Source organism: Hydra viridissima, unplaced genomic scaffold, assembly GCF_058129835.1.
Source record: "Hydra viridissima isolate aposymbiotic clone 2 unplaced genomic scaffold, HvirCarnegie_v1 scaffold_2, whole genome shotgun sequence".
Classification (NCBI taxonomy): Eukaryota; Metazoa; Cnidaria; class Hydrozoa; order Anthoathecata; family Hydridae; genus Hydra; species Hydra viridissima.
Genome location: NW_028324301.1, coordinates 26224011 through 26250350, shown reverse-complemented (window position 1 = coordinate 26250350; position 26340 = coordinate 26224011). Strand labels below are relative to the sequence as shown.

General features: G+C 34.7%; 1 protein-coding gene and 1 long non-coding RNA gene across 3 annotated transcripts in view; one reads left to right on the top strand and one right to left on the bottom strand.

The window, feature by feature from the left end:
* Positions 1-7258, top strand: part of LOC149892638 (uncharacterized) — a 321349-nt gene extending 314091 nt beyond the window's left edge. For both annotated transcript variants that reach the window (XR_016450167.1, XR_016450168.1), the window contains exon 3: positions 3919-7258. This is a non-coding gene — a long non-coding RNA (uncharacterized LOC149892638). The remainder of the gene's footprint in view (positions 1-3918) is intronic.
* A 2414-nt stretch (positions 7259-9672) lies between these two features.
* On the bottom strand, positions 9673-17589 carry LOC149892637 (uncharacterized). Its single transcript, XM_090080011.1, has 5 exons — positions 17518-17589; positions 10836-13856; positions 10513-10578; positions 10195-10251; positions 9673-10038 (listed from the first exon to the last, which is right to left on the bottom strand). The coding sequence occupies exons 2-5, from the start codon at positions 13825-13827 to the stop codon at positions 9719-9721; spliced, it is 3435 nt and encodes a 1144-aa protein (XP_089936137.1). The 5' UTR covers positions 13828-13856; positions 17518-17589; the 3' UTR covers positions 9673-9718.
* Positions 17590-26340: the final 8751 nt, after the last annotated feature.

The following is a 26340-nucleotide window of genomic DNA, read 5'->3' as shown; positions in this document are numbered from 1 at the left end:
AGCTCATTAACAACTTAATTTGCAACTTGCTGGCACAAGCAAACGTTTATGACTTCTCGTTTAAGACAGTTGAGCGAAATCAGTCGACTCACTCATTCTCCCTTTTCTGTTTTGTTTTTGTTTTGTTTTTTTGTTTTTGTTTTTGTTTGTTTTTTTTTTCTTTGTTTGTCTTTTGTTTAAAATGTAAAAAACTCGAAAGGAAAGTTGTTGCTTTGTTTGCTTATTGAAAGTTTTCGCCAGTTGCAAGACTTAGTTTTGTTTTTGTTTACTTATTAAAATATCGAGGAAAATATTTGAGGACATCGCATTCTAAAGGTGCCTTTTTAATAAAACATCTAACGATTTAGCTTTTAACGTTATGCTCAAAAGAATGCCCGTTTCGGTTTCTTTTTCTTTTTTTTTTTTTTTTTTTCCTTTGTTTCAATTGGGCAGAGTGCTCATTTGAGCAGCCCGCCCATGATCCAAAATTAGGACTTTTCTACGAGATACTTTTCATGGACTGTTGTAATTTCAGCAGACCAACACAGTGACTAGTTGGTAGTGTGTGTTAGTTCCGCTTTCATTCACGGTTGAGCGGACCTGTTCGATTACTCGAACATTGGTCACGTCTGGAACGTGAGAATGCTAGAGTGCGTTTTACTAACAATTTTATCGCTTGTGGCCAGGAAAGCAAAACTTTCCGTTTTTGTCTTTTGCATTCTAAAGGTGCCTTCTTAATAAAACCTCTAACGATTTAGCTTTTAACGTTATGCTTAAAAGAATGCCCGTTTCGATTTCATTTTTTTTTTCTGTTTGTTTTGTTTTTGTTTTTTTTTTTCAATTCGGCATTTTAAGGGTGCCTTTATAACAAGATCTAACGATATAGCGTTTAATGTTGTGCTCAAAAAAAAAAAAAGTGCCTTTTATATCTCTCAATGGTCTCCAACGATAAAACTGCCGACCAATCGCAACGATTAAACAGCCGACCAATGGCAGCTCAATAGTCTCCAAACATGAAACTGCCGACCAATGGCAGCTCAGTGGTTTGAGAAGTGAGATCATTCGATTTCGTTTTATTATCTCCAGTTTGAACTAGTGCTTGGCTTTTATAAAAATTGTCAAATTTTGCCAAGCAAATCTTATACGAAACGCTACTTTGATGTCAAACCTTCGTTACTCCCTATTCCCTTCTAGCGGAGGGCCGGCTAAAAGCTAGAAAAAAAGAGAGAAGGAAACTTTTTTCTTTTTTTCTTTATCTTTTTTTTTTTTTTTTTTTAAGAGGGGTAGGGGTGGGGGGGGGGGGGGGGGAAGGAGTAAGAGAATTACGGGGTTAGGATTGGAGGGGGATGAGGTTACGGTTTGGAAGCCTGGGGACAATGAAAAATTGCGTTCGTATAGTGTCCACGAGGGGCGTCCTTCGGTTGTAACGTGCCGCTAGGTGCACGCGTCTAGTAGTTTCGTTGCATCGACCTAGAGGAGTTCTCCGAAAGGTCTTGCGCTTTGGGCTCGGGCAAACGGCCTGCATCCATTGTAAACACGGTCTCTGCCGTTAGAAAATCGTTAACCAGGCTTTTGTGAGCTTTAACAACCATCCCTTTGAGTTTAAAACGAACGTTTCCCCAAAAGCCATTCGAGATGGAGGTACTCACGGAGGTTTGTTACGGTAACAACCCTGTGGTTTGCCATCTTCTTTCTTTCCGCAGCGTCGCAAACGGATCGGCCGGTCTCTTAGGTGACGAAAAAACGTCTGATCTCTCGACTGGAATGCTTAACGTACTAAGATTAGAAGAGTTAGTACTAAGAGTCGCATCTGGCCGCCGTAATTTTCTTCGATGATGTACTTGAAAATTTCGTGACGTCGTTTTCAAAGCTCTAGGGTCGATTTTAACCTTCGACCTTAAAGTCGATTTTAGCCTTCGGTGTGGCTCTGTACAACTTTTGCGGTGAAAAAGCTTGCGCGGAGTCTACAGTTGTATTTAGCCGACAGACGCTGGCAACGCAGAAACAGAATGACTCTTGGGCGGCGCAAACCGAGCGTTCAGCAAATTTCTAGCATTTTACGTCAAAGCGGACAATCTGCACGACAAATAAAGCTAACTTTCTCGTTGCAACAGTTAGTCACTGGACGTTGGACGAGTGTGTACAGCTGTTTTGCGTCGAAAGCCGACCGGTGGTCGGATGCGACTCTTCTTTTCATTCGAAAATCAGAACCTGGCCCAGTCGTGTATCACCATCGAATGCTTAATGTAGTGATTTCTCGAAACGACAAAAGCTTGTAAAACAAACAGCTTCGCTGTACTGTTGCCTAGTATGTTAACGGATGGCCAGGAACAACCTTGGTCTGTAAAGAATGAGTTCGTTTTTCCATTCGAGGCACTAATTACTGCAGTTTTAAAAGTCACCTAAAGTATAAGCTCATCTCTCCATTCAAGAAAAACAAGCATCAGAGTTTCGGAAAGTTTGCATGCACGACACCACCATCGATGATACTTAAACAAACAGAAAATGAATTGCAAAACAGAACCACTGAATTGCAAAACATAACAACGGACAGCTTGTAAAAAGCATGGTGATGAGCTTCTTCAATCCAATCAAGGAACCAAGCATCACAGTTTCGGCAATGGTGCATGTGCAAATCAGCAAACTGTGATACTTAATCAAACAACTTCACTGTTTTGCTTAGTTTAAGAACGGATGGCTAAGAACAACCTCGTTAGTGAGTATGAAGTCATCTCTTCATTCAAGGAATTAATAATCAGAGTTTTAGAAGTCTCTTACGTGCGATACTACTATCAACGGTACTTAATCAAACAGCCTCTCAGAATGGCCTAGTTTGAGAACGGAAGGCTAGGAACAACCTTAGTAGTGGGTCATCAGTTCAACTTTTCATTCAAGGAATTAAGCATCTAAAATCTGAAAAATAAAAAGAAGAGCTCTTTGTTAGAAGTTCTTATTTTTATTTTTCCTCAACTTCTATTTCTTTTCTTTTTTTCTTTTTTTTTTTTAATGATAGTTTTTCTTTTTTTTTTATCTATTTTGTTCGTTTAAATTAATACAACAGGCGTTTTAGGTCGTTTCTGTAACATTATTTAACACTTTAAATTGTAATAAATATTTGAACTGAAGAAAATCCTTTTCGTAACGTTAAAATGTCATAAGAACATTTCATCTTTACCAAATACGCTTGTAAAAATAGTTTCACTTTTAAAGTTTGTTGTATATGTCTTTTAATTTAGTGAATCGCAATTTGGATTCTCTTAGGCGCACATCTACTTTAGTTGCTTTTTCTTAAAGAAAGGTCACCAGAGTTATCTTACACAGCTCCTGCAGCATAATCTTTAACAAAATACTCTTTTGAAAAGTTTTACATTGAAATAAACAAAAGCCATTTGCGTAAATAGAGATAAATTAGAGAATAAAAAGTGCATAAACGCCTCGCTACTTTGATGAAGAAGAAACGGATGACTAGATGCAACTTTTTAATTTCGCGTGCTATCTCTTTCGATTAAGGTACTTTTTGAATATTTTTTCAAAGAAATGTTAGCGTAGTTTTCCTTTTTTAAATTTAAATCATGTTTAAAGGTAGTTTTTGAATGTTTTTTCAAAGAAATGTTAGCGTAGTTTTCATCTATTAAATCTAAATCATGTTTAAAGGTAGTTTTCGAATATTTTTTCAAAGAAAAGTTAGCGTAGGTTTCCTCTTTTAGATCTAGCTTATGTTTAAGGTAGTTTTTGAGTATTTTTTCAAAGAAAAGTTAGCGTAGTTTTCCTCTTTTAGATCTAGCTTATGTTTAAGGTAGTTTTTGAGTATTTTTTCAAAGAAAAGTTAGCATAGTTTTCCTCTTTTGGATATAGCTTATGTTTAAGGTAGTTTTTAAATATTTTTTTAAAGAAAAGTTAGCGTAGTTTTCCTCCTTTAGATCTAGCTTTATAATTCAGGTAGTTTTTGAATATTTTTTCAAATAAAAATTAGCAAAGTTTAGCTTATTTAGCATGACATCACAAAATACTAAACTCAAAAAGGCAAGATAAAGTATAAGATAAACGTAAAATAAGATATAGATGAAACAAATGTTAGGCTGCATAAAATCTAAAACTGCATTGCCTATCATAAACACAAACGTCTAGTAAGAGCTTTTAAAGTTCGTTCTTTTCGTCTTTTAATTTGGTGAATCGCGATTTGAATTTTCTAAAGCGCACATGCCTCTCAGTTGCTTTTTTCTTAAGGAAAGGTCACCAGAGTTTTTTTACGCAGCTCCTGCAGCATAATCTTTAACAAAATACTCTTTTGTATATCATTACACAGAAATAAACAAAAACCATTTGCGTAAACAGAGATAAATTAGAACTCAAAAGTGCATAAAAAGCCTCGCTACTTTGCTATAGAAGAAGTGGATGACTAGATACAACTTTGTAAATTCGTGTACTACCTCGATGGATTAAGGTATTTTTCGAAAGTTTTTTTAAAGCAAAAATAGCGCAGTCTTCCTCTTTTAAATCTACCTTATGTCTAAGGCAGTTTTTGAATAGATTTTCAAAGAAAGGTTAGCGTAGTTTTCCACTTTTAAGTTTAGCTTATGTAGCTTGACAAAACAACACACAAAAAGACAAGATAAAATATCAGATAAACGTAAAATAAAATATAAATGAAACTAAAGTTAGGCTGCATAAAAAACAAACAACTTAATAATCTACTAGACATGTTTAAGTTGAATTAAGTAAAGTCCTTTGCGCAAATTTGGGTAAATAAGAGATTAAAAGTCCATAAAAAGCCTCGATACTTTGCTGAAGAAGAAGATGACTATATGCAACTTTTTAAAATCGTGAGCTATCTATATCGATTTAGGTCCTTTTTGAGTACTTTTTCAATGAGAAGTTAGCGCAGTTTTCCTCTTTTAAGATTGGATCATGAAGCTTGACATAACAAAACACAAAACTAACAAAGGCAAGACAAAATATAAGGTAAACGCAATATAAAATATAGATGAAATTAAAGTTAGGCTGCATAAAATAAACGGGTAACAATACTCTTCTATGTATATTTACATTGAGTTAAATAAAATCCTTTGCGCAAATATAGGTATGTTAGAGAGTAAAAGTGCATAAAAAGCCTCGCTACATTGCTGTAGAAGAAGTGGATGACTAGATACAAACTTTTAAATTTGTGTGCTGTCTCTATCGAATAAGGTAGTTTTCGAAAGTTTTTTCAAAGCAAAAATAGCGCAGTGTTCCTCTTTTAAATTTAGATTATCTCAAAGGTAGATTTTGAATAGTTTTTCAAAGAAAGGTTAGCGTAGCTTTCCTCTTTTAAGTTTAGCTTATGTAGCTTGACATCACAAAACACAAAGCTCAAAAAGACAAAATAAAATATAAGATAAACGTGAAATAAAATACAGATGAAGCTAAAGTTAGACTGCATAAAAAACCAACAACATAATAATCTACTAGGTATGTTTACATTAAATTAAATAAAATCCTATGCGCAAATATAGGTATGTTAGAGAGAAAAAGCCTCGCTACTTTGTTAAAGGTAGTTTTTGAATAGTTTTTCAAAGAAAGGTTAGCGTAGTTTTCCTCTTTAAAGTTTAGTTTATGTAGCTTGATATCACAAAACACAAAACTCAAAAAAGAAAAGTAAGATAAAAGTTAATCGTAAAATAAAATATAGGTGAAATAATTGTTAGGCTGCATAAAAGAAAAAAAAAATCATAGCATAATAATCTTCTATATATGCTTGGATTGAATTAAATGAATTCCTTTGCGTAAATATAAGCAAACTAGTGAGAAAAAGTGCATAAAAAGCATCGCTACTTTGCTGCAGAAGAAGTGGATGACTATATGCAACTTTTTAAAATTGTGTGCTATCTCTATCGATTAAGGTGGTTTTCGAAAGTTTTTTCAAAGCAAAAATAGCGTAGTTTTCCTCTTTTAAATCTAGCTTTTGTCTAGGGTAGTTTATGAATAGATTTTCAAAGAAAGGTTAGCGTAGCATTCCTCTTTTAAGTTTAGCTTAAAATTCTTGGCATCACAAAACACAAAACTCAAAAAGATAAGATAAAATATAAGATAAACCTAAAACATAATATAAATGAAACTAAAGATAAGCTGCATAAAAAACTAACAACATAATAATCTACTAGGCATGTTTAAATTGAATTATATAAAATCCTTTGCGCAAATATAGGTATGTTAGTAAAAAAGCATTAAAAGCCTCGCAACTTTGTTAAAGGTAGATTTTGAATAGTTTTTCAAAGAAAGGTTAGCGTAGTTTTCCTCTTTTATGTTTAGATTATGTAGCTTGACATCACAAAACACAAAGCTCAAAAAGACAAAATAAAATATAAGATAAACGTAAAATATAGATGAAACAAAGTTTACACTGCATAATAAACAAACAACATAATTATCTACTAGGCATGTTTAAGTTGAACTAAATAAATTCCTTTGCGCAAATATGGGAAAGTTAGACAGTAAAAATCCATAAAAAGCCTCGATACTTTGCTGAAGAAGATGACTATATGCAACTTTTTAAAATCGTGAGCTATCTATATCGATTTAGGTCCTTTTTGAGTACTTTTTCAATGGAAAGTTAGCGCAGTTTTCCTCTTTTAAGATTAGATTATGAAGCTTGACATAATAAAACACAAAACTAACAAAGGCAAGATAAAATATAAGGTAGTTTTCGAATGTTTTTTCAAAGCAAAATTAGCGTAGTGTTCCTCTTTTAAATCTAGATTATCTCAAAGGTAGATTTTGAATAGTTTTTCAAAGAAAAGTTAGCGTAGCTTTCCTCTTTTAACATTAGCTTATGTAGCTTGACATCACAGAACACAAAAACATAAAATAAAATATAAGACAAATAGATGTAGCTAAAGTTAGGCTGCATAAAAAACCAACAACATAAAATATCTACTAGGCATGTTTAAATTGAATTAAATAAAACCCTTTGCGCAAAAATAGAGAGTAAAATGCATAATGTTAGAGAGTAAAAGTGCATAGAAAGCCTCGCTACTTTGCTGTAGAAGAAGTGGATGACTAGATACACTTTTTTAAACTTGTGTGCTATCTCTATCGAATAAGGTAGTTTTCGAGAGTTTTTTCAAAGCAAAATTAGCGTAGTGTTCCTCTTTTAAATCTAGATTATCTCAAAAATAGATTTCGAATAGTTTTTCAAAGAAAGGTTAGCGTAGCTTTCCTCTTTTAACATTAGCTTATGTAGCTTGACATCACAGAACACAAAAAGATAAAATAAAATATAAGACAAACGTAAAATGAAAAATAGATGTAGCTTAAGTTAGACTGCATAAAAAACCAACAACATAATAATCTAACAGGTATGTTTAAGTTGAATTAAATAAAACCCTCTGCGCAAATATAGGTATGCTAGAGAGTAAAAAGGCATAAAAAGCCTCGCTACTTTGTTAAAGGTAGTTTTTGAATAGTTTTTCAAAGACAGGTTAGCGTAAATTTCCTCTTTAAAGTTTAGCTTATGTAGCTTGACATCACAAAATATAAAACTCAAAAAGACAAGATAAAATATAAGATAAACGCAAAATAAAATATAGATGAAACTAAAGTTAGGCTGCATAAAAAACCAACAACATAATAATCTACTAGGCATGTTTAAATTGAAATAAATAAAATCGTTTGCGCAAAAATAGCTATGTTAGAGAGTAAAAGTGCATAGAAAGCCTCGCTACTTTGGTGTAAAAGAAGTGGATCACTAGATACAACATTTTAAAATCGTGTGCTATCTCTATCGATTAAGGTGGTTTTCGAAAGTTTTTTCAAAGCAAAAATAGCGTAGTCTTCCTCTTTTAAATCTAGATTATGTCTAAGGTAGTTTTTGAACAGTTTTTCAAAGAAAGGTTAGCGTAGCTTTCCTCTTTTAACATTAGCTTATGTAGCTTGACATCACAAAACACAAAACTCAAAAAGACAAAATAAAATATAAGATAAACGTAAAATAAAATGTAGATGAAGCTAAAGTTAGGCTGCATGAAATAAACGGGTAACAATATTTTTCTATGTATGTTTACATTGAGTTATATAAAATCCTCTGCGCAAATATAGGTATGTTAGAGAGTAAAAGTGCATAAAAAGCCTCGCTACTTTGTTAAAGGTTGTTTTTGAATAGTTTTTCAAAAAAAGGTTAGCGTAGTTTTCCTCTTTTAACATTAGCTTATGTAGCTTGACATCACAAAGCACAAAACTCAAAAAGACAAAATAAAATATAAGATAAACGTAAAATAAAATACAGATGAAGCTAAAGTTAGGCTGCATAAAATAAACGGGTAACAATATTTTTCTATGTATGTTTACATTGAGTTAAATAAAATCCTCTGCGCAAATATAGGTATGTTAGAGAGTAAAAGTGCATAAAAAGCCTCGCTACTTTGTTAAAGGTAGTTTTTGAATAGTTTTTCAAAAAAAAGGTCTTTAAAGTTTAGCTTATGTAGCTTGACATCACAAAACACAAAACTCAAAAAGACAAGATAAAATATAAGATAAACGCAAAACAAAATATAGATGAAACTAAAGTTAGGCTGCATATAAAACCAACAACATAATATTCTACTAGCCTAGTTTTCCTCTTTTAAGTTTAGATTATGTAGCTTGACATCACAAAACGCAAAAAGGCAAGACAAAATACAAGGTAAACGTAAAATAAAGTAGAAGTGAAACAAAAGATAGGTTGCATAAATACAAAAACTGCATTGCCAAAAATAGAATTTGTTGTCTAGAAAGACTTTTTAAAGTTTGTTTCTTTCGTCTATTGACTTAGTGAATCGCGATCTGGTTTTTCTTAGGCGCGCTTGTTTCTTAGTTGTTTTTTTTTGTAAAGAAAGTTTATTCAGACGTTTTTTTTACGCAACTCCTTTAACATTATTTTTAACAAAGTATTCTTTTATACGTGTTTACATTGAAATAAAACCCTTTGCGTAAATAGAGATAAATTAGAGAGCAAAAGCCTCACTACTTTGCAGAAGAAGAATTGGATGGCAAGATACAACTTTTTAAATTCGTGTGCTTTCTCTTTTAAGGTACTTTTTGAATATTTTTTCAAAGAAAAGTTAGCGTAGTTTTCCTCTTTTAAGTTTAGCTTACGCAGCTTGACATCACAAAACGCAAAAACCAATAAGGCATGATAAAATACAAGATAAACGTAAAATAAAATAGAAGTGAAACAAAAGTTAGACACCATAAAAAAAAAACAAACAAAAAAAAAAACATAATATACTTCTATGTATGTTTACATTGAACTTAATAAAATCCTTTGTGTAAATATATGAAAAAATAGAGAGTAAGAGTTCATAAAAAAAGCCTCGCTATTTTGCTGAAGAAGAAATGGATGTCTAGATCTTTTAAAATAAGGAACTTTTTGATTTCTTTTTCCGAAAAATGGTTGGAGCAGTTTTCCTTTTTTAAATTTCACTTATGCAGTTTAACATCACAGAAAATATTAATTTGCTTTTTAACAAACTCTTAAAAACATCAGAAGTAATTCTAAATGCAACTCTATTAAAAGTGTTAACAGAATAACAAAACGACTTTTTTTTTTTTTTAAAGATAAAAAAAGTTTGAACTATCTTTAAATAAGAAATGTGAGAACAGTTTAACAGAACTTCTTGTTTATTATGTATTTAGCGAAACAGATAAATATATTTGCAAAAGCATAGAGAAAACAAACTACACAAAAGGCCCATCTTTATTGCCAAACTGAACAAACTTTTCTAAACTACATAAATGGTCTCACTATATTGCCATATTGAACAAACTTTTCTAAACTACCCTCTTTTTGAATTTTTAGCTTCATGTTTTTAATTTTGTCTTTAATATGGCTTCGGTAGGAGTACTTTTGCAAGACATGAATGAGCTTGTCACTGCTATGATTTGCCAAGATGCCAAGGTAATCTTTGTACGAGCAACTTGAGCTTACATCTGTAAACACGTCTTGCAAGATGTATGCCAACACTAAAGCTGCACATCGAGGAAAACTTCTGGTGTTGAACCATTCGTTGTGGCCAGGGCAAGCATTCAGCTTTTCAACTATTTCATCTAAAATTTTACAAACTCAAGTCATAACACAAAGAGATTAAATCGAATATTCATTTGGTTCTGAAGCATGACAAGATTAATTTTGTTTTTTTATTTGTTTTTTTTGTTGACCTTATTGTTTGCACTGATAGCAATAACTGGTTTTTGAAAGATTACCTAATTGGCATTGGCTAACTTCTGCTTTGTTTTCCTTTGTTCTTGGCTGAGTTGATCCTGAAATAAAATAAAACCATGTTCATTTTTCTAATTCATAAAAAAACCATCAACAGTTTCTAAGTGTTAGAGATAATAACAAGCTGTGCATGATTTCTAACGGTGATGTTTCTAACTTCATCATTAGAAATCGGGTAGACACAACTTTCTAAAAGTGCACTTAGCAATGATGGCTAGTTTTTATTAACAGTTAACCATCTGAAATTGTGCAAGAAGAGGTTTGTGTTTATATATGTTTGTATAAATTAGGTTTTACATTACCGATGTGTTCTTGAGTAAAAGATGGCATTTCCAACTTGATTTTTTTTCTTCTTGGATCTTTTACTTCTAAAACATAATCAGTTTTAGTATCATTCACTTGTGTAAACATTTAAGCAATCACAGAATTAGTCCTGCAACAAATACATACACACTTCTGTGTTGTTTTTTTTGTTTTTTTTTTTGTTTTTTTTATTGTTTTTCTTTTTTTTTTTTTTTTTTACAGCTTTAACAATAACAATAGGGCAAGGAGTTAATTTGGGCATTTTTATTTTTTGAAAGCGTGTTGAGATTTGCATAAAAATCAAAAATCAAAAAGAATTTACCTCTGGATGTACAAGCAAGACTTTGGCTAAATAGACTACCAACAGATTGAACAGCACCAGGTGAGGGCTGTTTTTCAAGAACAGTACCAGCCTGTTGGACTGGAACAGCTGAAAGAAACAAACTGGGTTTGGCCATCGTTTGCTGACGAGCAACAAGATTAGGAGCCAGAGGAACAGAAAAGACCTCTTTTGAAGGATTAAAAACAACTTGCAGAGAAGGAGCAACATGAACAGGTTTGGCAACCACTTGCTTATGAGCAGGTTCAAGAAGAGCAGGTTCAAGAAGAGCAGGTTCAAGAAGAGCAGCTTCAGGAGGAGCATGGAAAACACGTGTGACAGCCATAAGATTATCTTGCTGTGAAGCAACATTAGACACTGTTTCCAGCAGAACAGAAAAGACCTCTTTTGAAGGACTGAAAGCAACTTGTTGAGCAGGAGCAGCAGAAACAGGTTTGGCAACCACTTGCTCACTAAAGTAAACTGGAGAAAGTTGTGCATGGTGTTCAATAAAATCCGGTTCATCAGGAAATAATGTTAATGCAAGAGGAGAACAAGCTGTGCCAACAGGAACAGCTAGAGTCTGATCTACATCCATACAAACAGCTTGTTCATTAGGAACTAGTTGTGCAAGAGCAGAGGATAGTTCAAGAACTGGACCAGCGATTGTTTGTTCAGAAGGAACAGACGAAACAGGAGTTGAGCTAGGTTCACACAAGAAATCTACAACATGTTCGTTGCTGTCCTCTAAAGGAGCATTGTTTTCTACAGCTGGAGAAAATGGAACCACTGTGGTACAACCGAAAGTAGCAGCACATTCTTCAGAGTCAGAACCGGAGTCTGAATCTTCCTCAAAAATGTCCTCAACATCATGAAAACCGTACTCCTCTGCATTAGTTCGGAGCCAGTCCATCACATCCTTCTCCTCCTTTGGTGGTCTCTCAGACTTTTCAACAGTCAAAGACTCTATGACTCCGAAGGACTGTCCGATGCCCAGGGCAAAGCGCAACTCCTCTGCAGCGTTCCACTGGGACACATAAAAGCTATCCATTGTGTGTCTGCTGTGCTTCATGTAGAGTGTAGCAAACCGCTCGCGATCTTCTTTGCTGTTGTTGGCAAAGTAAGTGGCTATCGAACCGCGAATGCAAGTGGGAGTAAGACGCTTCATGGGAATGTTTACTTGGCTTTTTCTGAAGCAGGACGTCAGGCTAGAGGTGATAGCAGAGGAACCCATCTGGTAAACAGGCACTCTAGTTGCACCTAGTGTCACACCTTCGTCTTTGTTGGCTCTCACCGAAGGAAAAAGGGGCCTGTAGCAGTCGCTCAACTCCAAAACAGTCTTGGTGTCTGCAGCCATGTAGTGAGAGTCGTTGACAAGAAGGTCTCTGTATCTCAGCAAATAAATATCGATCAACACTTTCAAGTCGTTCGGCACTAGAATGTTTTTGGCTCCGTACTTGTATGCTGTTTTGTAGCGCTCTTGCACAATGCAATATCCACACTCACTCTTCTCAGCAGCCATGTAGTCTCTAATGTTTAAAAGAGCAATGTTAGATTTTCTTAAACTGTTAATTACAGTGACAGAGAGCAGAAGATGGTTTCGTAGAGACACAGCATTGTCTCTAGTCAGCGGAAGAGACGCCTTTCTAATCGATTCCACTAAGTCTCTTACGTATGCAGACTTGCCATATTCGGTCAGCAAACTGACATTGATGATGTTGATGCTTTTTCTTCTTTTCACAAGGCTCCTCCTCAAAGAACGAAAGGGCCTCAGCACTTTTCGCAACTCATCCACCTTGCAGCGCAAACGTCGGATGGCCTCATGAGAAAGTCCGAAATAGACGTTTCTGGCTTCACTGAAACGAAACAGGAGACAAAGGGAGACGAGGCGGTTGTACAACGTGTGACAAGACATGGCTTTTGTTTGGTCAAGTTCACTCAGCTTGGAATTGAGCTGAATTTTCTTAAAGTGCAAGGAGAAGTATCTATCCTCCAAAACATTGGAATTGGTGAGGGCGTTTGGGTGCAGCGTCAACGTGCTGTCACAACAAGTCAATATTTCCACAACTGCATTTTTGTAGATCTTTGCTTGTGACCAAGTGTTGTTGTTGGCTACCACAAGCCACTTTTCAAAGTCTCTGAAGAGCTCATCTGCTGACTGGTAATAAAAGTGAAAAGCATCTTTGTCCAGCTGAAACAAGAGTCTCTTTTCTTCGGTCAAGACATAGGAGCTGGAAACCAAGTGCTCTAAGGAATCGAAATCAGAGTCAAGGACGGATTCGGTGTTCAGCTCTTTGTTTTCTACAGAGGTGCATTGGTTTGCAGAAGGAGCCTCGGACGAACCAGCAACTGGTGAGGGCAAGCTTAAAAGAGGATCAGAGGAAAGAACCGGAGAAGAAAAAGAGGAGGAAGGCCCAGGAGCAGAGGATGCAGAGCCTGATGCAGACGCTTGTTCAGCTACTGGCTTAATACCAAAGAAGGCAGGTCGAATAAATTGAGGGACATAGAGCTTCTCGTTGTCGTATCGCTTTGCCTCTGCAATCTTTTGTTTGATCATCTTGGAATCGTAGAAATGAGTCTCTTTCAAGTGTATGTCCAGTCGGTCGTAATACTTCCAACATTGCAAACAGGGGTAAGGTTTTGGACAGCCGGACTTGCGTTCGAGACGAGCATGCTGAAACTTCCTGACCATTGCAGAGTAAAAGATGGAAGCTTCATCCAAAGTCCAAGAATGATCTTTTTTAGTCAAGTGTCTTTTAATGCTTGTGGACGAATGTTTGCACAAAGGCATCGGACAGCTAACAGCGTACCTCTTCTTGGTACCATAGAAAGGTACAACCCTGTTTACGGAGCCACACGCTGCAACTAATGCGGCCCTGACTTTGTTTTTGAGCTTTAAGTCTCTCTGTTCTTGTGACTGCTTTCTTTTCTTTTTTTTTGCTTTAGAGTTTGGAGAAGAAGCAACAACAGAGTTGTTTTCTTGTGAAGAAGACATGTTCAGGTGTTTGTTTGCAACGGTTTTTGCTAAAAAAAGGAAACCAGTCAGTGAGAGTTTTTTTCTTCTGCCTGCATCCAATCCTGGAATGTTTACAACTGCAGGGAAGAGCTGTGTTTTTTCGAATCCTCTGCAAAAGAGAAAAAAAGAAAGAAAAGAGAGCAACAAGAAGAAACAAAGTTTCCACTAGCAAATGAAAAAGAATGAGAGCAACTAGCATTACATGCATGGTGGCAGCAGTGATTGCTATTATGAGAAGGAGAATGAGAAAAAAAAAAAGAAAAAGAAAAGAAACAAATAAATAAAGAGATGGAGTTTGAGAGGATCTCGCAACCATATGACTCAAAGAAAGAAACTGTGTTGAAAAAAGGCAAGAGAGGGCAAATAGAACTTGCTAACAAGGACAAATGACAGACATAACTACAACAGTAACAACTCTCATTGCAAGCATAATAACAACAGCATCAGCATCACTGACTCAGAGAGTGTTGACATAACAAAAAAGAAAACAAAAGTACAAGCCAAGTGGGGGAACATTAACAAACACTCATTGCAACTATAACAACAACAACAACAGCAACAGCATCACTGACTCAGAGGGTATTGATAAAAAAAAACAAGCAAAACAAAAACAAACAAAAAAACAAATAAAAAAACAAAACAAGCAAATTGGGTGAACAGTAACAACTCTCATTGCAAGCATAATAACAACAACAGCATCAGCATCAGCATCACTGACTCAGAGAGTGTTGACAAAATAAAATAGACAATAAGCAAGCAAAGTGGTGTGAACAGTAACAACTCTCACTGCAAGCATAATAACAACAACAGCATCAGCATCAGCATCACTGACTCAGAGAGTGTTGATAAAATAAAACAGATTATAAACAAACAAAGTGGGTGAACAGTAACAGCTCTCATTGAAAGCATAATAACAACAACAGCATCAGCAACAGCATCACTAACTCAGAGGATATATAAAAAAACAAACAAACAAACAAACAAAACAAAAACAAAAAAAAACAAGCAAAGTGGCTGAACAGTAACAGCTATCATTGCAAGTAAAATAACAACAACAGCATCAGCAACATCATCACTGACTCAGAGAGTGGTGATAAAATAAAACAGATTAAAAAACAAGCAAAGTGGCTAAACAGTAACAACTATAAATACAAGTAAAATGACAAAAGCAGCAACAGCATCACTAACTCGCAGGGTGTTGATAAAAAAAAAAAGCAACAAACAAACAAAGCAAGCAAAGTGGGTGAACATTAACACTCATTGCAACTATAATAACACCAACAGCAACAGCATCAGTGACTCAAAGGGTGTTGATAAACAAAAACAAAGGCACAAACAAAACAAGCAGAGTGGGGGAACATTAACAACACTTATTGCAAGCATAATAACAACAACAGCATCAGCATCTCTGACTCAGAGAGTGTTGATAAAATAAAATAGATTATAAACATGCCAAGTTTGTGAACATTAACAAACACTCATTGCAACTATAACAACGACTACAGCAACAGCATCACTTACTCAGAGAGTGTTGAGAAAAAAAACAACAAAAAAAACAAAAACAAAACAAAACAGAAAACAGAAGTACAAGCCAAGTGGGGGAACATTAACAAACACTCATTGCAACTAAAACAACAACAACAGCAACAGCATCACTTGCTCAGAGGATATTGATAAAAAAAACAAACAAACAAACAAACAAAACAAGCAAAGTGGCTGAACAGTAACAGCTATCATTGCAAGTAAAATAACAACAACAGCATCAGCAACATCATCACTGACTCAGAGAGTGGTGATAAAATAAAACAGATTAAAAAACAAGCAAAGTGGCTGAACAGTAACAACTATAAATACAAGTAAAATGACAAAAGCAGCAACAGCATCACTAACTCGCAGGGTGTTGATAAAAAAAAAAGCAACAAACAAACAAAGCAAGCAAAGTGGGTGAACATTAACACTCATTGCAACTATAATAACACCAACAGCAACAGCATCAGTGACTCAAAGGGTGTTGATAAACAAAAACAAAGGCACAAACAAAACAAGCAGAGTGGGTGAACATTAACAACACTTATTGCAAGCATAATAACAACAACAGCATCAGCATCACTGACTCAGAGAGTGTTGATAAAATAAAATAGATTATAAACATGCCAAGTTTGTGAACATTAACAAACACTCATTGCAACTATAACAACAACAACAGCAACAGCATCACTTGCTCAGAGGATATTGATAAAAAAAACAAACAAACAAACAAACAAAACAAGCAAAGTGGCTGAACAGTAACAGCTATCATTGCAAGTAAAATAACAACAACAGCATCAGCAACATCATCACTGACTCAGAGTGTGGTGATAAAATAAAACAGATTAAAAAACAAGCAAAGTGGCTGAACAGTAACAACTATAAATACAAGTAAAATGACAAAAGCAGCAACAGCATCACTAACTCGCAGGGTGTTGATAAAAAAAAAAGCAACAAACAAATAAAGCAAGCAAAGTGGGTGAACATTAACACTCATTGCAACTATAATAACACCAACAGCAACAGCATCAGTGACTCAAAGGGTGTTGATAAAGAAAAACAAAAGCACAAACAAAACAAGCAAAGTGGGTGAACATTAACAACACTTATTGCAAGCACAATAACAACAACAGCATCAGCATCACTGACTCAGAGAGTGTTGATAAAACAAAATAGATTATAAACAAGCCAAGTTGGTGAACATTAACAAACACTCATTGCAACTGTAATAAGAACAACAGCAACAGCATCACTGACACAAAGGGTGTTGATAAACAAAAACAAAAACACAAGCAAAGTGGGTGAACATTAACAACACTCATTGCAACTATAACAACAACAACAGCAACAGCATCACTGGCTCAAAGGGTGTTGATAAAATAAAGAAACAAAAACAAAACAAGCAAAGTGGGTGAACAGTAACAACTCCCATTGCAAGCATAATAACGACAACAGCAACAGCAACACCATCACTGACTCAGAGAGTGTTGATAAAATAAAATAGATTATAAACAAGCCAAGTGGGGGAACATTAACAAACACTCATTGCAACTGTAACAACAACAACAGCAACAGCATCACTTACTCAGAGAGTGTTTATAAATAAAACAAAAAACAAAAACAAGAAACAAAAATACAAGCCAAGTGGGTGATTACTAACAGCGCTAACAGCAGCAACAACAGTGTCTTTAGAAACAACAAACAAGTACAACAGCAACAACTGCTTTTACAGAGTATAACAATAACAACAACATGGCACTAACAACAACAAAAGGGTTGGAATAAAAACCTGTAGGCAAAAGGAGAGCTGCATTCAGACAAGATCGATTACAAAGAGGCTCTTCTTTAGGACAGAGGAGAAACTGCTTTTGAGGGACAGAGGGACTTTTGTTGTTGTTGTTGTTGTTGTGCAGAAACCAACAAACTTTTATTGAACCGAATATAACCGAATATAACCGAAAGTCTTGTTTGCTTCTGTTTTGTGCCATCAAGAAGGGAAAACAAAACATCACAAAACAAACGAAGCAAACGAAACAAACAAACAAACGAACGAAACAAACAAAAAAACGATTAAATAAATAAACAAACAAACGAAACAAACAAACAAACAAAAACAAATAGGAAAAACAGAAAACGCAGTACCGAAACCTCGCCATTTTTATCCTTCCTCGAGCTTTCTTTGGGCGCCAAAGACCGAGAAAGTTGAGCAAACGTGACGTTGAGGGGGGGGGGGGGGGTACTTAAGGCCAGCAGACCGACCAATGGCAAGCTTAGGAGAGACCCACGTGAATGTTACATTTTCTTTCTATGTACGCTGAATCCGCTCAAAGTCTGGAATTTCCAGCATTCACGTGTCATCACTCCAGCCACCAGATTGGCCCACACTTTGCACACTTTCAAGACTAGAACTTCACTTAATCACAAATTGAGCCAAAAAAAAACTAAGTCTCGCATGGCGACAACTTTTCCAAAAGCAAACAAAGGCAAACAAAGGCAAACGAAGGCAAACGAAGAAAAAACAAAAACAAGTAAACAAAAACAAAACCGAAAAGGGAGAGAGAGAGCAAGTCGACTCATTTCTTTCGACTGCCTTAAACGAGAAGTCTAAAACGTTTAAAAGTTGAAAACTAAGTTTTTTAAATGAACTGCACCGAAAAAACTTTACGACAGTTTAGCTGGTTAAAAACGCAGAGGAAAATATTTTATAAAATTTAAGCGTTCTAAAGATGTCCATTTTTGTTTTTGTTTTTTTTTTATTTTGGTTTGTTTCTGGTTTGCTTCTTTTTTTTTTTTTAAATTCTAGCGATCGAGCATATTTGAACGGTTTCATCAACCTGTTGGCGCACGTGCTCGAGAGCTAGAACTTTGATTGCTTTTGTTGTTGAGAATTGAGAATGTCCGAGCAGGTTTTTTTATCGATTTCATCGCTTGTGGCGAGGCAAAAATCAAAACGCTTTTTGGACGAAAGAAAGGAGATTAAAAGGAAAAAAGAGAAGAAAAAAAAAAACAAAAAAATAGGTTATGTGTCATAAACATTTATTTTCTCACGCGATGACGTCTAGTTTTGTTAGAGTAATTAAAATATGGTATCAAGTTTGTAATTTCTATCTTATTTTTAGTTACGGATAATTGCCAATTATGTCACGTTTAGTATACACAACGCTGTTTTCTTAATAGCAATATGATACAAACAAGTTATAAAAAAAAAAAGCGTTCGCTCGATCTTCCTTAGTCAGTTGAACAAAAAGAAATTTTCACAACATATGATTGATTTGGTTGTCCTAGCAAGCTGTTTTAGCAAACGACTAGAGGTTGCAACTGTTGTTCATTGAAAACGAAAAATCTAGCGTCAGCAAGAAATTTTTGAATACATAATGTACACAAAAGTGGCACTAACAAATGAAAATGTAAAAAAAAATGTTTACCTTGATGCCAGACTCGCAGAGATGTTGTCGCTCGTTGCTATCGACTGCGAACAGCTTTGTTGTTTTTCGAAGTGCCTCTTCACTCTACTTATAGCCGAAGTTTTGGCTTCGAAAAAAAATACGAACGTCGTTAAGCTCAACGAGCTGCTTTAATTGTTGTTCGTGCGAAAACGAAATGCTTAAACGGATAAAAGTGTTGGCGTAATTACACTTTTCGACCGCGATGCAGTTTGTCAACAACTCTAGCGTACTTTTTTGGCTCGTGGAGCAAAAAAGCCTCATGATAATAGCAAAGGCTTAAAATGTCTTAACATGTCAGCAAAGGCTTAATATGCTTAATAAACTGTGGGTTAAGTTTTTGCGGTGCAGCTCATTAACAACTTAATTTGCAACTTGCTGGCACAAGCAAACGTTTATGACTTCTCGTTTAAGACAGTTGAGCGAAATCAGTCGACTCACTCATTCTCCCTTTTCTGTTTTGTTTTTGTTTTGTTTTTTTGTTTTTGTTTTTGTTTGTTTTTTTTTTCTTTGTTTGTCTTTTGTTTAAAATGTAAAAAACTCGAAAGGAAAGTTGTTGCTTTGTTTGCTTATTGAAAGTTTTCGCCAGTTGCAAGACTTAGTTTTGTTTTTGTTTACTTATTAAAATATCGAGGAAAATATTTGAGGACATCGCATTCTAAAGGTGCCTTTTTAATAAAACATCTAACGATTTAGCTTTTAACGTTATGCTCAAAAGAATGCCCGTTTCGGTTTCTTTTTTCTTTTTTTTTTTTTTTTTTTCCTTTGTTTCAATTGGGCAGAGTGCTCATTTGAGCAGCCCGCCCATGATCCAAAATTAGGACTTTTCTACGAGATACTTTTCATGGACTGTTGTAATTTCAGCAGACCAACACAGTGACTAGTTGGTAGTGTGTGTTAGTTCCGCTTTCATTCACGGTTGAGCGGACCTGTTCGATTACTCGAACATTGGTCACGTCTGGAACGTGAGAATGCTAGAGTGCGTTTTACTAACAATTTTATCGCTTGTGGCCAGGAAAGCAAAACTTTCCGTTTTTGTCTTTTGCATTCTAAAGGTGCCTTCTTAATAAAACCTCTAACGATTTAGCTTTTAACGTTATGCTTAAAAGAATGCCCGTTTCGATTTCATTTTTTTTTTCTGTTTGTTTTTGTTTTTGTTTTTTTTTTTCAATTCGGCATTTTAAGGGTGCCTTTATAACAAGATCTAACGATATAGCGTTTAATGTTGTGCTCAAAAAAAAAAAAAGTGCCTTTTATATCTCTCAATGGTCTCCAACGATAAAACTGCCGACCAATCGCAACGATTAAACAGCCGACCAATGGCAGCTCAATAGTCTCCAAACATGAAACTGCCGACCAATGGCAGCTCAGTGGTTTGAGAAGTGAGATCATTCGATTTCGTTTTATTATCTCCAGTTTGAACTAGTGCTTGGCTTTTATAAAAATTGTCAAATTTTGCCAAGCAAATCTTATACGAAACGCTACTTTGATGTCAAACCTTCGTTACTCCCTATTCCCTTCTAGCGGAGGGCCGGCTAAAAGCTAGAAAAAAAGAGAGAAGGAAACTTTTTTCTTTTTTTCTTTATCTTTTTTTTTTTTTTTTTTTAAGAGGGGTAGGGGTGGGGGGGGGGGGGGGGGAAGGAGTAAGAGAATTACGGGGTTAGGATTGGAGGGGGATGAGGTTACGGTTTGGAAGCCTGGGGACAATGAAAAATTGCGTTCGTATAGTGTCCACGAGGGGCGTCCTTCGGTTGTAACGTGCCGCTAGGTGCACGCGTCTAGTAGTTTCGTTGCATCGACCTAGAGGAGTTCTCCGAAAGGTCTTGCGCTTTGGGCTCGGGCAAACGGCCTGCATCCATTGTAAACACGGTCTCTGCCGTTAGAAAATCGTTAACCAGGCTTTTGTGAGCTTTAACAACCATCCCTTTGAGTTTAAAACGAACGTTTCCCCAAAAGCCATTCGAGATGGAGGTACTCACGGAGGTTTGTTACGGTAACAACCCTGTGGTTTGCCATCTTCTTTCTTTCCGCAGCGTCGCAAACGGATCGGCCGGTCTCTTAGGTGACGAAAAAACGTCTGATCTCTCGACTGGAATGCTTAACGTACTAAGATTAGAAGAGTTAGTACTAAGAGTCGCATCTGGCCGCCGTAATTTTCTTCGATGATGTACTTGAAAATTTCGTGACGTCGTTTTCAAAGCTCTAGGGTCGATTTTAACCTTCGACCTTAAAGTCGATTTTAGCCTTCGGTGTGGCTCTGTACAACTTTTGCGGTGAAAAAGCTTGCGCGGAGTCTACAGTTGTATTTAGCCGACAGACGCTGGCAACGCAGAAACAGAATGACTCTTGGGCGGCGCAAACCGAGCGTTCAGCAAATTTCTAGCATTTTACGTCAAAGCGGACAATCTGCACGACAAATAAAGCTAACTTTCTCGTTGCAACAGTTAGTCACTGGACGTTGGACGAGTGTGTACAGCTGTTTTGCGTCGAAAGCCGACCGGTGGTCGGATGCGACTCTTCTTTTCATTCGAAAATCAGAACCTGGCCATCAGTCGTGTATCACCATCGAATGCTTAATGTAGTGATTTCTCGAAACGACAAAAGCTTGTAAAACAAACAGCTTCGCTGTACTGTTGCCTAGTATGTTAACGGATGGCCAGGAACAACCTTGGTCTGTAAAGAATGAGTTCGTTTTTCCATTCGAGGCACTAATTACTGCAGTTTTAAAAGTCACCTAAAGTATAAGCTCATCTCTCCATTCAAGAAAAACAAGCATCAGAGTTTCGGAAAGTTTGCATGCACGACACCACCATCGATGATACTTAAACAAACAGAAAATGAATTGCAAAACAGAACCACTGAATTGCAAAACATAACAACGGACAGCTTGTAAAAAGCATGGTGATGAGCTTCTTCAATCCAATCAAGGAACCAAGCATCACAGTTTCGGCAATGGTGCATGTGCAAATCAGCAAACTGTGATACTTAATCAAACAACTTCACTGTTTTGCTTAGTTTAAGAACGGATGGCTAAGAACAACCTCGTTAGTGAGTATGAAGTCATCTCTTCATTCAAGGAATTAATAATCAGAGTTTTAGAAGTCTCTTACGTGCGATACTACTATCAACGGTACTTAATCAAACAGCCTCTCAGAATGGCCTAGTTTGAGAACGGAAGGCTAGGAACAACCTTAGTAGTGGGTCATCAGTTCAACTTTTCATTCAAGGAATTAAGCATCTAAAATCTGAAAAATAAAAAGAAGAGCTCTTTGTTAGAAGTTCTTATTTTTATTTTTCCTCAACTTCTATTTCTTTTCTTTTTTTCTTTTTTTTTTTTAATGATAGTTTTTCTTTTTTTTTTATCTATTTTGTTCGTTTAAATTAATACAACAGGCGTTTTAGGTCGTTTCTGTAACATTATTTAACACTTTAAATTGTAATAAATATTTGAACTGAAGAAAATCCTTTTCGTAACGTTAAAATGTCATAAGAACATTTCATCTTTACCAAATACGCTTGTAAAAATAGTTTCACTTTTAAAGTTTGTTGTATATGTCTTTTAATTTAGTGAATCGCAATTTGGATTCTCTTAGGCGCACATCTACTTTAGTTGCTTTTTCTTAAAGAAAGGTCACCAGAGTTATCTTACACAGCTCCTGCAGCATAATCTTTAACAAAATACTCTTTTGAAAAGTTTTACATTGAAATAAACAAAAGCCATTTGCGTAAATAGAGATAAATTAGAGAATAAAAAGTGCATAAACGCCTCGCTACTTTGATGAAGAAGAAACGGATGACTAGATGCAACTTTTTAATTTCGCGTGCTATCTCTTTCGATTAAGGTACTTTTTGAATATTTTTTCAAAGAAATGTTAGCGTAGTTTTCCTTTTTTAAATTTAAATCATGTTTAAAGGTAGTTTTTGAATGTTTTTTCAAAGAAATGTTAGCGTAGTTTTCATCTATTAAATCTAAATCATGTTTAAAGGTAGTTTTCGAATATTTTTTCAAAGAAAAGTTAGCGTAGGTTTCCTCTTTTAGATCTAGCTTATGTTTAAGGTAGTTTTTGAGTATTTTTTCAAAGAAAAGTTAGCGTAGTTTTCCTCTTTTAGATCTAGCTTATGTTTAAGGTAGTTTTTGAGTATTTTTTCAAAGAAAAGTTAGCATAGTTTTCCTCTTTTGGATATAGCTTATGTTTAAGGTAGTTTTTAAATATTTTTTTAAAGAAAAGTTAGCGTAGTTTTCCTCCTTTAGATCTAGCTTTATAATTCAGGTAGTTTTTGAATATTTTTTCAAATAAAAATTAGCAAAGTTTAGCTTATTTAGCATGACATCACAAAATACTAAACTCAAAAAGGCAAGATAAAGTATAAGATAAACGTAAAATAAGATATAGATGAAACAAATGTTAGGCTGCATAAAATCTAAAACTGCATTGCCTATCATAAACACAAACGTCTAGTAAGAGCTTTTAAAGTTCGTTCTTTTCGTCTTTTAATTTGGTGAATCGCGATTTGAATTTTCTAAAGCGCACATGCCTCTCAGTTGCTTTTTTCTTAAGGAAAGGTCACCAGAGTTTTTTTACGCAGCTCCTGCAGCATAATCTTTAACAAAATACTCTTTTGTATATCATTACACAGAAATAAACAAAAACCATTTGCGTAAACAGAGATAAATTAGAACTCAAAAGTGCATAAAAAGCCTCGCTACTTTGCTATAGAAGAAGTGGATGACTAGATACAACTTTGTAAATTCGTGTACTACCTCGATGGATTAAGGTATTTTTCGAAAGTTTTTTTAAAGCAAAAATAGCGCAGTCTTCCTCTTTTAAATCTACCTTATGTCTAAGGCAGTTTTTGAATAGATTTTCAAAGAAAGGTTAGCGTAGTTTTCCACTTTTAAGTTTAGCTTATGTAGCTTGACAAAACAACACACAAAAAGACAAGATAAAATATCAGATAAACGTAAAATAAAATATAAATGAAACTAAAGTTAGGCTGCATAAAAAACAAACAACTTAATAATCTACTAGACATGTTTAAGTTGAATTAAGTAAAGTCCTTTGCGCAAATTTGGGTAAATAAGAGATTAAAAGTCCATAAAAAGCCTCGATACTTTGCTGAAGAAGAAGATGACTATATGCAACTTTTTAAAATCGTGAGCTATCTATATCGATTTAGGTCCTTTTTGAGTACTTTTTCAATGAGAAGTTAGCGCAGTTTTCCTCTTTTAAGATTGGATCATGAAGCTTGACATAACAAAACACAAAACTAACAAAGGCAAGACAAAATATAAGGTAAACGCAATATAAAATATAGATGAAATTAAAGTTAGGCTGCATAAAATAAACGGGTAACAATACTCTTCTATGTATATTTACATTGAGTTAAATAAAATCCTTTGCGCAAATATAGGTATGTTAGAGAGTAAAAGTGCATAAAAAGCCTCGCTACATTGCTGTAGAAGAAGTGGATGACTAGATACAAACTTTTAAATTTGTGTGCTGTCTCTATCGAATAAGGTAGTTTTCGAAAGTTTTTTCAAAGCAAAAATAGCGCAGTGTTCCTCTTTTAAATTTAGATTATCTCAAAGGTAGATTTTGAATAGTTTTTCAAAGAAAGGTTAGCGTAGCTTTCCTCTTTTAAGTTTAGCTTATGTAGCTTGACATCACAAAACACAAAGCTCAAAAAGACAAAATAAAATATAAGATAAACGTGAAATAAAATACAGATGAAGCTAAAGTTAGACTGCATAAAAAACCAACAACATAATAATCTACTAGGTATGTTTACATTAAATTAAATAAAATCCTATGCGCAAATATAGGTATGTTAGAGAGAAAAAGCCTCGCTACTTTGTTAAAGGTAGTTTTTGAATAGTTTTTCAAAGAAAGGTTAGCGTAGTTTTCCTCTTTAAAGTTTAGTTTATGTAGCTTGATATCACAAAACACAAAACTCAAAAAAGAAAAGTAAGATAAAAGTTAATCGTAAAATAAAATATAGGTGAAATAATTGTTAGGCTGCATAAAAGAAAAAAAAAATCATAGCATAATAATCTTCTATATATGCTTGGATTGAATTAAATGAATTCCTTTGCGTAAATATAAGCAAACTAGTGAGAAAAAGTGCATAAAAAGCATCGCTACTTTGCTGCAGAAGAAGTGGATGACTATATGCAACTTTTTAAAATTGTGTGCTATCTCTATCGATTAAGGTGGTTTTCGAAAGTTTTTTCAAAGCAAAAATAGCGTAGTTTTCCTCTTTTAAATCTAGCTTTTGTCTAGGGTAGTTTATGAATAGATTTTCAAAGAAAGGTTAGCGTAGCATTCCTCTTTTAAGTTTAGCTTAAAATTCTTGGCATCACAAAACACAAAACTCAAAAAGATAAGATAAAATATAAGATAAACCTAAAACATAATATAAATGAAACTAAAGATAAGCTGCATAAAAAACTAACAACATAATAATCTACTAGGCATGTTTAAATTGAATTATATAAAATCCTTTGCGCAAATATAGGTATGTTAGTAAAAAAGCATTAAAAGCCTCGCAACTTTGTTAAAGGTAGATTTTGAATAGTTTTTCAAAGAAAGGTTAGCGTAGTTTTCCTCTTTTATGTTTAGATTATGTAGCTTGACATCACAAAACACAAAGCTCAAAAAGACAAAATAAAATATAAGATAAACGTAAAATATAGATGAAACAAAGTTTACACTGCATAATAAACAAACAACATAATTATCTACTAGGCATGTTTAAGTTGAACTAAATAAATTCCTTTGCGCAAATATGGGAAAGTTAGACAGTAAAAATCCATAAAAAGCCTCGATACTTTGCTGAAGAAGATGACTATATGCAACTTTTTAAAATCGTGAGCTATCTATATCGATTTAGGTCCTTTTTGAGTACTTTTTCAATGGAAAGTTAGCGCAGTTTTCCTCTTTTAAGATTAGATTATGAAGCTTGACATAATAAAACACAAAACTAACAAAGGCAAGATAAAATATAAGGTAGTTTTCGAATGTTTTTTCAAAGCAAAATTAGCGTAGTGTTCCTCTTTTAAATCTAGATTATCTCAAAGGTAGATTTTGAATAGTTTTTCAAAGAAAAGTTAGCGTAGCTTTCCTCTTTTAACATTAGCTTATGTAGCTTGACATCACAGAACACAAAAACATAAAATAAAATATAAGACAAATAGATGTAGCTAAAGTTAGGCTGCATAAAAAACCAACAACATAAAATATCTACTAGGCATGTTTAAATTGAATTAAATAAAACCCTTTGCGCAAAAATAGAGAGTAAAATGCATAATGTTAGAGAGTAAAAGTGCATAGAAAGCCTCGCTACTTTGCTGTAGAAGAAGTGGATGACTAGATACACTTTTTTAAACTTGTGTGCTATCTCTATCGAATAAGGTAGTTTTCGAGAGTTTTTTCAAAGCAAAATTAGCGTAGTGTTCCTCTTTTAAATCTAGATTATCTCAAAAATAGATTTCGAATAGTTTTTCAAAGAAAGGTTAGCGTAG

Excerpts from the sequence above, each read along its gene's own strand:
- LOC149892637 (XM_090080011.1), bottom strand. The coding sequence starts at position 13,827 with ATGTCTTCTTCACAAGAAAACAACTCTGTTGTTGCTTCTTCTCCAAAC. Across the intron at positions 10,579-10,835 it reads TCTTGCTTGTACATCCAGAG|AAGTAAAAGATCCAAGAAGA; the intron begins GTAAATTCTTTT and ends ATTATGTTTTAG. Across the intron at positions 10,039-10,194 it reads AGTTAGCCAATGCCAATTAG|ATGAAATAGTTGAAAAGCTG; the intron begins GTAATCTTTCAA and ends GTAAAATTTTAG.